Below are 16,249 nucleotides of genomic sequence, written 5' to 3' on the forward strand. Positions count from 1 at the left end.
CCTCTTAAAATCAAGATAAAAGTGTGAAAATTGGAAATCAAGCAGCTCAGTCCAGTTCTTCATTAGAGGGTGAAAGGAAAACAGCAAGAGATTTGCTCTTACTTGATGACTGTGCCTTTAACGCCCCCTGCAGTGGTGAGCATGACTCTAGTGGTCAGACTGACCCTCAAATCTTCTTCATCCAGACCCAAGAGCTCAGCACAGAACTCTAGTGACTGACTGCAGGCCTTCTTAATGTTACAGCCACCTGAAAACACACAAACATTTGGGATTCTGGTTACATACAGTATTGGTGCAATCTACATTACATTTGTGCCATTGAAATGTTTTTTGTATATTGTGTACATTGTTTAAACAATGCATAGTTTATTTAATTTTTTGCATTCATACCCTGTCTACACCAGACGCGGGCAGCGCATCGTGTCTAGGGTTGACTCTTTTGAAGTTATAAAATATGGGACACTCTCTCTAGAGTTGGGTGAAGTTTGGGGGTTGTTGCCACTTGCTGAAGTTTTCAGACAGTCCCTTACCACACCCACCACAGTTGTAGCACATTTAAGTACAATGTGAGGACTTTTCAGACAGTCTCTTACCCATGGTAGGCACAATTTCCAATGAATCAAGGTTAAATTAATGATCTTGAACGATTTCGCAGTGACGCCATCAGTCCAGTGGCGTAGCCACGGGTGTGCAGATGCCACCCAAAACATTAGCTTGGACACCCAAATAAAATTAGTTTTTTTTTTTTAATGCATAGTAATAGGGGTGTAATAATGCTTCCATGTGATGATGAACATCTGACACATAAATTATGGAATCTGCCTCAGATAACATGCACGGTCTCGCAACAGACGCGGAGCACATGACTGAAGGAAGCAAGCGTGCTTGTTTATGCTATGCCAAGTTCGGCTTTCTTCATCATTACTCATTACTTTTCAGCACTCATTAAATAACTCAAGCACATTTCTATAATGGCATTGGTAACATTTGCTCTTGTGTGATGCAGCATCTTTGCCGCTATTAAAGGTGTTAGTGCAACACAATTTTTTTTAATGACGAGCCATTATCAGCAATCCGTGTATCTTCTGTTCATTCCATTTCCGTTTTGAAATAATAAAAAAAAAAGGATAACGAAAAACAGGTGTTTCCTTTTTTCATTTTTCTGCAAAAGTTAAAAAAACAAACACACAAATTGATTCATTTTTTAAAAAGTAAAATTCTAGGTTTTTATATTTTTTGTTTCTCATTCTCCTTCTCAAAAAAAAAAAAAAAAAAAAAAATGTAAGAGAAAAACGAAAATCTAATTTACATAATTTAATTGACGTAACTCTTCTCTTCAACACTTACAAAAGCCACCAGCAGGGGGAGTAAATATAAGAGACCTAACACATATTTTACGTGGGGTAAGAGGATGTGACTATTAAGATATCAGAGTAGTAGTATTATAGTAAATATCAGAGATTATTTAGCAGAGATGGGCCACTTCTATCAAAATGAATGGGAGAAATAAGAACGCCCAACGGCAGCTAACGGTCAACGGATGTAGAAAGGAAGTCTCGTCTTACAGGTAAAAGAGCCAGTCACCTTTTAGATACAGACATCTCCTGTCAATCAACTCATCAAAGCGCATTCTCATCAGCTATACAAGCCGGGAAAATTGTGTTTTTTAGCGTAATCTGAGGTAAAGCAGCACATTTTATGATTCCAGTGTTGTCAAATTTTACTGCTGATTTGAAATATGTTCTTTGATCGGAATCTTTATCAACCATTTAGGGGATTTCGGTCTTTCCCCATTCAAGTAGATAGGAGATGCACTGTCATGACTGGAAATAGCCTCCCGAGAGTGTTCCAAAGATGTCCGACAGTGGACTGACTTGCTAGAAAGACTTTAGTAAATATGGCATTTTGTGGAAAAACTATTGTTACCATGGGATATACTGGATATGATTTTAAGGGATATACAGTAAAGGGACTTTTAAGGGGGAAGGAAAGCCCTATTCGGATGGGATTAGTTTACCAGAAGCTGGCTGTTGCGTTTGGACTGATGCATGTTTTTCTCAAGCATTTTATGCTTTCCAGTGTTTAACCATGAAAAAGATTTTGTATGTTTACCGTCGATTTGTATCGATAAGTGATGTCTGCAGAAATAACAGAGATGTCTTCTGCATTTACACACTGTCACCACGTAACTGACAGGGCTGGGGAGTAATGAAATACGTGTAATGGGATTACGTATTTAAAATACAAAATATAAGTAACTGTATTCCACTACAGTTACAATTTAAATCATTGATTACTTTGCATTTTATTTTCATTTGTTTCATTTAATATTTAGTCCTTTCAGATGGAAAACATTTATACATATAAATAATGCGATCCAAAGTGCATTTGAACAACGGTGAAAACAATTTCTTATGATGTGTCACATTCATACGAGCAGACAGAGGAGTATGTTTGAAATAAGTTTGGAGCAGAAGAAATAGAAATAAACCTTGTGTATAATGTCAGCTTTACGGTAAGCTAAAATGCTATTTCTAGCCATTTTACATGCACGTTACCAGGCACGATCATTTTTTTTATCAAGTAAATTCACGTTGGATCATAATTTCTTTTTTTCTAGTAAGACCTTTGATATTAAGGCAAAAATTTTGTTCTTGATAATATTTTTTTATTGTTTTCCTGTAAAAATATCTAAAAATCCTTAAAACAAGATCAATTTGTTTTATCTTGTTTTAGAAACAACACTGCATAAGATATTTAGGTTTTTCAGAAAACGTATTTTTAACATGTGTCTTTTGTCTCACTGTACTGGCAGAGTTTTTATAGTCAAAACAAGTGAAAAAATCTACCACTGATAAAGAAGTAATCCAAAGTATTTAGAATATGTTACTGACATTGCGTAATCTAACGGAATACGTTACAAATGACATTTTACGGTATGTATTCTGTAATCTGTAGTGGAATACATTTCAAAAGTAACCCTCCCAACCCTGGTAATTGACCTATCATTAAATTAATGGCAGTGCTGATTAATTATGCAGGAAATATTAATCATAACATTTCATAAACAGATCATATATTGTATCTGGGATTTTTAGATGAAATTGATTGGAATATCTGTCAAAATACAACAGAACCTTTGCAAAATATGTTCTTAAACGCCGGGGGCCAATATTACGTGCTAGTGTAGCTACTTTTCTCATTTTCTTAACCGAACCCCCCCCCCCCCAAAAAAAAAAAAAAAAAAATTCATGGCTAAATAAACACTCAACAGCATAAAATGCTTGTGGAAAAACATGCATTAGTCCAAACGCAACAGCCAGCATATCTGCAATTCATCTGAAGTGAAACACGTTTTATTGCTGGTGTCTTCTCTTGGCCAACATACATTTTAGACACTTTAATAACTTGAGAAACAATGAAAGTTAAAGGGTTCACAGGTTGGACGGTTCAGATTCATTGGCTTTTAACAGCATGTCAGTTTGCACGGTATTATAACCAGGGGTTATTTTTACTGGACGTTTTATAGAAGGTAAAATAGCCTATGCTATAATCTTTATCGGCGCGGGAACGTGCAATCCGGAAAAATTACTGGCATGACCAATTCACAATTATTACCTTTTCTTACATCCCCATATAAAACTAAGGTCCAGCATCTATCCTCCTCACAGGAACAGCAGAACATAAAGTAGGTTAAAAGTGTCAATCCTCTAGCCTTTACCCAAACTTCCGTGGACGTTTCGGGAAATAACAGCCAGATGAGTTGGAAAATCAAATTTACAAATCAGTACTAATGTCATTTTTCTAAAACTTTATTTTTTGAATGCATAATGAATTCTTTTTTTAAAGGAAAAAAAACAAACAGTTTTAATGAATAATTTACCAAGGCAAATAATTGCTAAATAAAAAGACACGTTTTTTCGTTTTCTGTTTATTTTATTATTTCAAAACGAATATGGAATGAACAGAAGATTTAAAGTTCAACTATTGGTTCAGTAGGCTAAATGTTCCCGTTAGATGATATGCAAGCAAACCTATTACGTGTAATCAACGGTCTACATACCGTCTTTTTGTTGGTTTGCATTGTCAGACATTGTTATTATTTATTCAAATTGGCTCAATGATTAATGTAATATTAGTATTATTTTTTCTGTTTATATTTGCTTTCACACATGAACCAAACAACCCTGTGCTCCTTAAATGTAAAGAAAGCAAAATAAAGATTTGTAATCTTCTGACTGCTGTTCTTCTGTTCCACAATGCATCATTATTATACTAACAAGTTTTTGAGGCAGTAAATGCAAAACCTTGTGTATTTTTTATCGACATATTGCCCATTCATGCACAATCTGGGTCTTCAGCATATTTTGGAAAATAATTATAATTCTTTCCAAAATAATCAAAAAGATGTGATGACTAGATAAAATATACTAAATAAAAGCCAAATATTTGGATTGCTTGACAAAAGTAAGGGGAAAAAAGGAAAATAGGCCTACATTAAAGGATTATAACACACAGCTAAAAAAAAAAATCAATGCAAAGGTTGTTAACAGTACACGTCACTTTACTGTGCTTCAGTTGTTTCTTGCACATCCTGTTTTCCCATGGCACACCCAGAGCCTCGTTTCTGGCTACGCCACTGCATCGGACCAGCTTAAATATGGGACAAACCGCATCCCGTATTGATTCGATACAGGACGCATCATTTCATCTTTAAATACGGGATCATACCGTATTTCACGGGATGGGTGGCAACCCTAGTCGTGTCGCGTCAAATGCAAAAGAACCCCACTATAATCAATGATGCTGTCTACAGTAAATGGGTGTCCCGTTCCATTTTGCACCGCACGCACTGGCGCTTCTATTGCCAACAACACAAATAAACGGTTTAGAACGTTTATGTTGACGCGTCCAGTGTAGACAGCCTCAAGCTGTTGCGCCGCGAAGCGTCAGCGGACATACCCAGTGTAGACAGGGTGTTACTGTATTTGTTGTACTGTACAGTGTTCACTGTCTGGCTGCTAATGCACCACAAATAAGGGACGTTTTTCACAATTTTTAATCACCCTTTTGCCACACAACCTTTCCATCTGTCTATCTATGGAAAGTTGCCATATTACTGAAGCACTCATTACTGCAGATGTTGAACAGGCAAATAAAAATGACAGAACAAGTTAATCAAGTTTTGCTTGACGAAAAAAGTGGGCAACAGTGCCCACCCACTTTTTCAGCCACCTGGGTTCTGGAAGGATTTTCCCTATTCATTTTCTCATTTACTTTTCATAAAATCCTTCATAAAAGAGTTGTAAGCCATGAACTAAAACAACCAGCTCTGAGGTGAATCACAAAATTTCAAACTTTGATTTTAAGCAATTTTGATTTGAAAATGTGAAAAAAGACAAAGATACAAGACTGTATTTAACTGTCTTTAATGAAGGAAAGAACTACAATCCCATGAAGCATTGCAAATGACATGATCTATTAAAAATGACGGAAATGAATAAACTATTGATTTTAGGTTGCTGATTATGAGTCTAGAAATAATATATTTTACATATATTGCAAAATATTCAGCTATATACAAATATAAAAGTAGTTTAAGGTTGAAGGGAGAGTGACCCGACTGCATCATTCACAGTGCGACATGGAAGTGGGTGGTCGCTGCTGGAATTGTTTGGCGGGCTTTGTTTGCTGTGGTTCTCTGATTGGCACATTTTTCTCTACTGGACCATGGGTAATGTAGTTGTTCACCAGGAATACAGCTACTAAACACAGTTTTAAACAATGAAGTTGAAATAATGTGAACTGATGGCTTCCATCGATGAACAACTTCGGAGCTCAAGGTAGGTCTGTCTTTAAAGTTTATATGTTATCGTTAAAAATCAATTCACCTATGGAAAACACGAATGGGATTTTTACTTCCGGAACCAGACTGTTGCGATCTGTGGAGTTAACATGGAATGTGAGCAGTAATTAACTGTGTTTATTGTTCACTTTACACTCAGCACAGAGTAATGGTTTTATTTTTATTAACATATGAATTTCCTGGTATATAAAGTCATATCTTTGACTTTCATCTGCTTTGTTTTTGGTTTAGGTTGAGAAAATCTGTCCACAATACTAAAAGTTAACCGATATATCGGTTTTATCGATTGATCTGTGCCGATAGTTGCTTTTTGGAACTATCGTTTATTTGCAAAAATCACTGTCGATAGTTGCAGATAGTTTTTTCTCTCTCTATGGCTGACGCTGGAGGATTCTACAGTTATATCAACTGACTGACAATATTTATTCATATTTTTACCCTCACTTAGAAAATTTAAAATAGAACATTTTGATGAGATATATCAAGTGTTCTAAACTGAAGCGAGGGCACTAAAAGAAAATGCGAATCTATGAAAACATGCCTCATCAGCACATAGCGTGTCTCCAACTTCATATAGTATTTATTTAGTATCATAATAGTATTTATTTATTTGACATTTGTAGCCTCTGTGTCTGTGCCCGTCATAGTAAGGAAACACTAAGAACATTTTTAACATTCTATAAATCAACTGTAAAAACTATTGGCCGATTAATCGTTTATCAGCCTTTACCACTGCCTTAGTTATCGGTACCGCCAAAATCCACTATCGGTCAAGCTCTACACAATACCCTTAATAACGCACACTGTATTAATAAACACACATCTCAATCTACCACACACACACGTTTGCTTAGCAATCTAAATAGGGACATATAATAGACTTCTATTGTTTTTATACAAAGCTAACTATACTTCATCTAAAATAACCCTTACCTAAACCTAACAGAAAACATTTAGCATTATTAGAATTTTTAAAATAATAGATTGTTGGATGGATTGTTTTTCCAAATTAGGCCATCCCAAAATGTCCCCAAAGGGAGGATTTGCCATATTTAGCTCACTTCTGGGTACAAATTTGTCCCCAATTAGCTATGTGCACACTCACTCACTCACTCACTCACTCACTCACTCACTCACTCACTCACTCACTCACACACACACATTTATATATAAATGGTGGGGACTTCCCATTAACTTCTATTATTTTTAGATTAAGTTTTAAGCATTTAGTTTATAGAGTAGCTACACTGTGTTAAAAACAGTTAGAAACGATTTCACAGATGGAACATAAATCCAGTAAATACACAATTACATGATTTGTCAATTTTTTTTTATGCAGATAGGATATTTTTTACAAGTAATATTAACCAATGTAGCCTTTAACATCAGATAAAATCTAAAAATAATATATATTCTGCCTCATTCTATGAACAGAATCCACACACAATCAGAAAAAGATGTTGTTTTGTACACTCTGTGGGGTTTTGAAGTTTGGAGCAGCAAAAGTAGTTAACCTTGTGTAAATTGTCATGTGAACATTTAGCTTTATGCTAAGCTAAAACGGTATTTCTTGTCTTTACATAAATCTGTTACCAAGCGTGAGTATATTTTATAATGAATTATATAAAGAAAATTCACGTGACGCTTTTTTTCTCTAAAAAGAACTTTGATATTAAGGCAAAGATGTACAGCAAATATTGTATTCTTAATGAGAATTTAAATATTGCTTTCCTGTAAAAATATAAAAAAATTCTTAAAACAAGATACATTTACTTTAGTAGTAAAACTGCATAAGATATTTAGGCTTTTTTTATTTTATTATTTTATTTTTTTTAGAAAATGTATTTTTACAGTGAAGTGTATTTTCTTACTTTATTTATAGTCAAAAGTAGCGATAAAAACAGACCAGTGCTGAAGATGTAATCCAAAGTATTTAGATTATGTTAAAAGTAACCTTCCCAATCCTGTTAGTTCATCATTTGTTTGCCACATATTTTGTTATCTAATGCAATGACATTCACACATTTTAAGTGTCGAAATACCTTTTGGGGCCACTGTATTTATGCCGTGCCATAGCAACATCTCCTACCTAACCAACAATGAATGTCACAAGATTTAAGATGTAGATTTGTTTTACAGTCCTGTATGCTAACTCTGTGTTTACCTGATGTACTGCCCGCCTCCTCAAAATCAATGTTTCCCAGGTGTAAAACCCCTGCCACCACTCTGAACAGATCAAGTTTTTCAGTGTCATCCAGACCAATCTTCTTCATGGCCACGCACATTCTGTTAAAGTCACCGTGATCATCCAGTAATGGGTCTTTGAGAGGACCTGCCTTCAGATGCTGAGAGACAATGCTTAAGTTAGTCTCATTCTGAGACAATGACAGCTGTGCTCATGAGCTGAAGGCACAATGCTATTAAAGGGATAGTTCATCAAAAAATAAAAAGCTTCCTCTCCACTGTAGCTGTCAAATTTAATATGGCAGCAATGACACTTGCAGCAAAGGTGTTTGGAATTAATGGAGTCAACGCACCATTTTTGTAGTCCATAATATTTCAGAGTCAGAGAATGCAGTGAAGGAGAATATTATCAGCGATTATTACACAGTTCTCTGGAATACTTTATTGTAATTGTCAATTACAACATTCAGTGGTCAGAAATTTCTGAATAATGACCATTGTCTATAGCAACACTCTATAACTGACCACTCATCCGGGAAATCTACAGTATGTTTCCGACATGGCTGTGCTTTTGTTTTCTGTCTCGTATCAGTCTGGTCTCTACAGTTAAAATAATCATTTCAAATCAATGTTTCATGTGCATGTTTTCCTTTATTTGGTAAGTAGCTGTGTAATAAGCAGGATAATTTACAGTCACACGGCTATTATCGCAAAATAAACCTCCTCGGGGTAAAACAAGACCCCTCCATACATTATCCCTTACATAACGACTTAAATTTCTGTCTGTTTCTCACATCTTGGATGATTGTGCATGAAGTGTATGGACTAAATTTATGCTAGCTTTAAGGTGCGTTTTTGTCATTTTGGAGCTTGACAGCCCAAGTCCTCATTCACTTTCACTGTATGGAAAAGAGTGGTCAGGATATTCTTTACCTTTTATGTGCCTCTATAGAAAGAAAATCACATGGGTTTGAATATGGGTAAGTGAATTATGAAATTTTTATTTATTTATTTATTTATTGGGTGAACTATCCCTTTAATTACATTTGAAAGAAGCCTGATGGACTTGATTTGGAAAACAAGCACAGCTGCTAGTGGAAAAATTAATACTTACCGAATAAACGGCAAGAGTGTCACAGTACATTGTCATACAATCTCACTAACAAAGCCCTTAAAATCACTCATTTAACTAGTTGAGTAGTATTACAATGAGAGTAAGGGCAATTACACATTAGAGAAAATGTGTAAGTGGGATCAGTTTGAAATCAAGAGGAAATAGAGCTAATTTAATTTTCCAAAAGCACAACTGGACCACATTGAAATCCTTGCAACACACCGTCCCCATTGAAATCAATGGTTCCACAGCATTCTCAAACTCAGCTTAAATTCTAGTGTGTAGCCAGACGGTTATGATTTCACTACATGTGACAAGCGTGTGAGAAAAAGAGTTCTTAGTTTGAGGTGTTCTGATTATAAAGTCTAAAGCAAACAATTCACTGTTTCATTTAATTTTGTCAGTACATACTGAGATTACACTCAGTGACTGGATATTGACGTCATTAACCCAAATTCATGTGGTGGATTTTAAAAAGCAAACTCCAGTTGCATACACATGTACTGTGACATTCTGTGTTAAACCATGAAGAGGAATATAGAGGAATATGGAGGATTATTCCTTTACCTTAAGACAAGTAAAAAAAAAAAAAAAACCAACCAAACAAACAAACAAACAAAAACAAATCAAACAGCAGCTGAGCCCCCAAGATGTGAAGTTACTTCCCATTTTTACAAGAACTGGGTCAAGTATATTTCATATTTCTATGATTGATTGTCTTTCAAATCCTTAACTTTATTAACAAAAGGGACAGATAAATATTGAGGGATATGTAAGTATACTGTATGTAAGTAAATAGCACATTCCATATGTTACATACAATACTTAAAGTCCACTTATACTATGTAGAGTATATGTGGTCTTGGAGTGGTTTAAAAAGGGCTTCACAATTAATTGGACAAATAATAGAGATTACAATTGTGAAAAGTGTTGATTACAGGATTCAAAATATTCTTTGCAAAAAGAACTACAAACTAAATTAATAGTAACAATTGCCATATCAAGCAAAATAATTGACAATTGAGATTTGTTTTGCTGTCATAATCGTTCAGCCCTAGGCTTAAGTATACCGATTCAAGGTATATGATTGTCCTCTAAGATATACACTTGATCCAGATCATGTTTTTTATGGTAAAAGGAGACAAGATACATAAAGCCACCCTTGATTGTACAAACCACCCATAATCACCTTCTCATTCTGTAATCAGTGACACAAAAACACACAAAACCAAACACGATGTTATACATGATTAGAGCACACACAGAGACACAACCATACACAATCATGTTATAAATTATTAAGGCCGTGATAAGTATCATCACCGTCATGCATAAATTGTTTATAATTTCATATACAAGGCCATTAACAGAACAACTTGTATTTGTAAATGAATATCAAGCAGTAGACCAACTAGCAAACACAACTTTAGACACAAATGGCAAAGATAAGACAATGTCCAGGAGAATGTATGTAAAAAAGGAAACAAAGCAAGCCTTTATGAATGTTGAAAACTCTTGGAATATTTTCACCAACTGTAAAACATTTTGTGTTTATCCGAATCAGAATCAGAATGAGCTTTATTGCCAAGTATGCTTACACATACAAGGAATCTGTCTTGGTGACAGAAGCTTCCAGTGCACAAATAATACAACAACAAGACAGAGATAATAAAAAAATAGAATTAAAATAAAAAGCAAATAGAAATATAAGTATATATAGAAATTCACAATAAGACAATATCTGTCTATCTGTCTATCTATCTATCTATCTATACAGTACTGTGCAAAAGTCTTAAGCACATAAGATCTTCAGCTTTAGTGTGTCAATAGGAAATATAAATGTTAGACTCCCAAACATTACTTTTGCAAACAGAAAAGATTAGAATAGAAGAACAGGGAGCCCTGCAACAGATGTCATGGCCCCCACAAAGCCCCCCACTGAACATTGTGTCAGTCTGAGATTACATAAAGAGACAGAAGCAATTGAGACAGCCTAAATAGATAGAAGAAATATGGCAAATTCTCCAAGAAGCTTGGAACATCCTATCTGCCAACAACCAAGAAAAACTGTGTCCAGGTGTACTTAGGAGAATTGGTGCTGTTTTAAATGCAAAGGTGGTCACACCGAATATTGGTTTAGCTTTTTTTCATGTTTACTGGACTTTTGAAGACATCCTCACTATGCAATATTTTTCACAAGTGCCTAAAATTTTTGCACAGTACTGTATATATATATATGTACAAATGCAAATCTATTATATATAGATAATGCAAGGGAATGTAATGGCAGAAGAAGTAGGATATGTTGGATAAATATAAACAGACTAAGCTGTGTATTGCACATCCTTACTCAGCCAGGTTTCTGTGAAGCACAAGGCAGCAGAGTTTGAAAAGTCCTTGTTTGTATGGGTGAGGAGATCCATTTTGTTAGAAAGAGAGCGGAGATTCGCTAGATGAATACTTGGCAGTGCTGTTCGAAAGCCACGCTGTCGGAGCTTGACCAGTGCGCCGCCTCGCTTCCCTTGCTTGCGTCTCATTTTTTTCTCACAGGACATGAAGTGGGAGACCCTGACTCCATTGTGAAAAAGGCCCAGCAGAGGTTGTACTTCCTTCACCAGTTGAGGAAGTTCAACCTGCCACAGGCGCAGCTAATCCAGTTCTACTCAGCAGTCACTGAGTCTGTCCTCTGCACTTCAATAACTGTCTGGTTTGGTTCAGCTACGAAATTGGATATCAGAAGACTACAAAGGACAGTTCGTACTGCTGAGCGGATTATTGGTTGCCCCTTGCCCTCCCTTCAAGAACTGTACACTTCCAGACTGAGGAAAAAGGCTGGTAAAATCACTCTGGACCCCACTCACCCAGTCCACTACCTTTTTGAACTGTTGCCTTCTGGCCGACGCTACAGAGCACTGAGCACCAGAACCATCAGGCACAAGAACAGTTTTTTTCCTCAGGCTATCCATCTCACGAACAGATAAAACTGCCCCCAATTACATTCCCTTGCATTGTATAGAACAGATTTGTATTCATACATACTATATGTATATTTTTGTGTTATTGTGTATTTCTATATATACTAGTGCCCGACCAATTTATCAGTCGGCCGATATTAGCCTTTCACAGATGTATCGTATCGGCGTATATGTTTTCCAATATGCGCAGATATGAAAACGTTTTTTTTCAGAACATATAATGCAGAAATTTAGAATTGGTGTCATAACGTAGTTTGTCCAGCAGAGCATGCTCCGACTCCATTGTATACAGAGCTGAGCTGACGGTGGTTCTGCAGACAGTGCAGAGTTAAGCGGTGTCTTCACGGTAACTTGTTAACTAGTTTGTGAAATATATACTGGAAAGTTAATAAACAATGACCCCATCATTTTCCCTTTTCAATATAACTAATATAACGTTAACCCTGTCCCTGACAACCGTCACTCATGTTTATCACATCTGTTTGCTCTTAGCCAGCTATAGTTTGTCAGTGCAGTCAGTAATGTAGCAGATTGAAAGGTAAACATAAGAGCATCTTTTTGCAGCTCAGCAGACAACAGTGCGGTGGTAGATTGTGTCTGTTGAGCGTTGATTTCAAGCTACGTTGTTACCTAGTTGGTGAGACGCAATGCTGGAAAGTAAATAAACAACGTCCATCTTTTACTCTCCATGACAATGAGCTTACAGCTAACTAGCTAACCACGTAGCTACTTTCACAGCTTGTCAGCTGAGTGGAAGCTAATGTGTAAACAAGTATTCACCAAAATGTTTTGTTCAGGATTCGCAGTTTTGTACCCCCTTCAACCGAACAATTCCAGTCATTGCATTTACAAAATGTAATATTTAAATGTCTGGTTTTCCACCGTTGAAAGTTTCCCCTGAACTTGTATAGCAGAATACGGTGTAACACCGCTGCTGCTGTTTATTTCTTGACTCGGCAGGTGTAAATGCTTTTTGTTTTACAACCTGCCCCTAACTGACTGGCAGTATTAAAATAGTCAGCAATTGACTGATACTAAACAGTACTGATGTTTATTTAGCTATTTATTTTTTGAATTTATTCTTAGTTTAAATGGTCAGCCATACTAAACATACAGTACTGATTTTTATTTAGCTATAATTTAAATGTATTCTTTATTTAAATGGTCAGCCATTGACTGATACTAAACATACAGTACTGATTTTTATTTAGATATAGCATTTTAATTGATCCTTTATTTAAATGGTCAGCAACTGACTGATACTGAACGTACAGTACTGATGTTTATTTAGCTATTTATTGTGTTCATTTTTAGAATTTGTTGACAATGTATAATAATAATGTCAAATATTGTTTGATAAAAAATATTTGTTTAAAAAAAGAAGCCTTCTGAGAACCTTTGCATAGTCAAAATCGGTGCATAATCCACATAGAAAAGGTCTATTTTCATTCCAGCTCAAAAATGAACTATATTGCCATCATATCGGTAATCGATGAATTTTCCCTCTCAAAAATCCCATATCAGTCGGGCTCTATATATACCTATATTTCTATTTGCTTTTTATTTTTATTCTATTTTTCTTTTATTATCTCTGTCTTGTTGTTGTATTATTTGTGCACTGTGAGCTTCTGTCACAAAGAAAAATTCCTTGTATATGTGGAAGCATACATGGCAATAAAGCTCATTCTGATTCTGATTCAATGTCAGCACACTGCTGAGATTGAACATGGCTCTCTAGAATACTTAATTCAGATTAGTCAATTGCAGCATTCAGCGGACAAATATTTAAAAATAATGACTGTTGTCCAAAGCAGCACTTTATCAGAATGTCAGAAAGTCATTATCGCAAAATAAACACTTCCAGGTTGATCAGCACTCCGAAACAAAGTGAAGGTTGAGTTCAGTGTTCCTGGACAATCCACGCTCTCTTTCTTCTCACATAATAAATTGATTTCAGCTCAGTGTATTAATGTATTTAGTAATTATTTATGTAATAAGCATAATACAGTCCATCATTATTGCAAAATAAACCACTTAAGGGTGATTCAAGACCACTCCCCTGATCATCCTCTGTGTTTATTTTCTGACTGTACATTATCTCTTTCTAAATTAATTTAATACATTCTTTGGTATCTAAACTTTGTGGATTAAAATGTTTTTTCATGTAAGTTAATGATAATTAAGAATGTGCTGTGTAAAAATCTATAATACAAGTAGATTTGAGGAACTACAAAGGAACTTGAAGTCTGCATATTAAACTGCATTAACAATGCACTGGCTTTACACACTGACATGGCAGTCTTTCAGGTGTATTGATAGTTTCCCATCCAAACTGACCTACACTGATTGAGAGTTCTGCCTGAAGTACCTGTTGAGACAAATTCTGCACAGAATGAATTAGAAATAAATGTATTACCTCTGGACTCTTGCGGTTCTGAAGTATGTTTTTGTCTGAATCCTTGGTAGAAAAGTACCGAGTGCATCCTCGACTTAGATACTAGATTGAAAAGACAAATTATAAGATGAACATTATAAGATTTAGAATGGTTTAGAAACATGTTTTTACCAAGCTTTAAAGGGTTAATTCACCCAAAAATGAAAAATCAGTCATTGTTTACTCACCCCTGTGTTGTTATAACCCTATATGATTTATTTTCTTTTTCCAAACACAAAGGGAGAAATTTTGAAAAAATGTTGTGCTCAGTGATGTCATCCAATGACGGTTTATGGTGACTACTTCTACAAGCTTCAAAAGAAGGCAAAAGTATAAATCAAAGGTCTAATAAATTATTTCATGAGACTCATGATAGTTATGAAAGCATACGATAAGGTTTGGTAAGAACTGTTGATCTCCTGTGCGTGTTCATGATAGGGGACGAGAGCAACAGTTCATGCAGCCCCCTCACGACATTGGGGCGTTCCAGCAAAAACTTGTATTGTTTATCTAAAAACAGATCCTCCACAGCAATAGTGACAACAAAACACAACACAGCTGTACACAAAACAGAGAACAGAACTTATTTAACATGTCTTAACAGTTTGTAGTCAAAGAATTGATGCATTTCTATGTCCAGCCTAATTTTTTTGAAAGTTTTTGGACCGGTGCCAGTTCACAGTGGACGGATACCTGCGCAATGCCAAAAATAGAAAACAAGCCATTGATAGGATGAACCGTCACTGCTGGTGTCTGTTTATATGTGGGTATTTAGTTATTTTATATTTGTGCAGGGGGGTTATAAAGGGTTATAAGTTGATTCCTAATGCATAATTTTGTAAATCAATAAAATAATCAATAATCTTGGAATCAATAAAAAATGTTAATAACAAAAAAATAATACATTTGATTCTCACTCACTACTTTTTGAAAAAAGGCCAGTGGGAATTGGCGAATGGAATTTGCATGCCACTCCCCCGGACATATGGGTATAAAAGGAGCTGGTATGCAACCACTCATTCAGATTTTCTCTTCGGAGCTGAGCGGTTCTATTCATTGAGCTGAACCTACGGGTTTGAGGCCGCGTCGGTTAGCACTGGGGGCGATTTGGGGACTCCAATGGGACCACCTCAGCTGGGTAACCCCCCACAGACATCCCATTCCTCAGCATGCTCGCTTGCCCCGGTCGGGCTCTCGGATGAGACCGCCGGCTCGTCTCAGGACGAGTTTGACCTCTTATTCAGGGCCCGGGAAGACGATGAGCTATCGAGCGCAGCATCGGAGGGCGGGCTCATCCACTCTGACGCGGAGGCTTCGGCTGGGCTTCCCCTTTTGGGTGTGGTTGCCCAGTCTCAGGCCAACGCGGAGATGACGGACATGCTTTCCCAGGCAGCCGTGAGCGTCGGGCTAGAGTGGAACACATTTTTCGCCACATGCCCAAGAGGCCGCGGTACCCAAAACTTCAAGAGTGGTTTCCTTGTTCTCTGGGTCACATGTCAAGTGTGCACAGCCATCGTCACGACCCCGTCCACTGTCCCATTTTGGCAGGTTTGGCACTCCAGTGGCGGACCCCCGCCCCTGTGCCCAGCTGTGGCACAAACATGCCCACACCGGGTTGGTTCCGACGGACTGCAGAGACGATGTTCCTCCTCCCCCCTCCTCGACCAATCTTATGG

General features: G+C 36.5%; 1 protein-coding gene across 1 annotated transcript in view; it reads right to left on the reverse strand.

Annotated features, from left to right (window-relative positions):
* The window catches only part of LOC127409881 (unconventional myosin-VI-like), a 490,797-nt gene that overhangs the window by 454,048 nt on the left and 20,500 nt on the right, over positions 1 to 16,249 (reverse strand). Inside the window, exons 10-12 of the mRNA XM_051644812.1 lie at positions 14,556 to 14,636; positions 8,031 to 8,211; positions 103 to 247 (exon numbers count right to left, since the gene is read on the reverse strand). Coding sequence (XP_051500772.1) covers positions 103 to 247; positions 8,031 to 8,211; positions 14,556 to 14,636 — 407 coding nt within the window. The remainder of the gene's footprint in view (positions 1 to 102; positions 248 to 8,030; positions 8,212 to 14,555; positions 14,637 to 16,249) is intronic.

This window comes from Myxocyprinus asiaticus, chromosome 19, assembly GCF_019703515.2.
Source record: "Myxocyprinus asiaticus isolate MX2 ecotype Aquarium Trade chromosome 19, UBuf_Myxa_2, whole genome shotgun sequence".
Lineage (NCBI taxonomy): Eukaryota > Metazoa > Chordata > Actinopteri > Cypriniformes > Catostomidae > Myxocyprinus > Myxocyprinus asiaticus.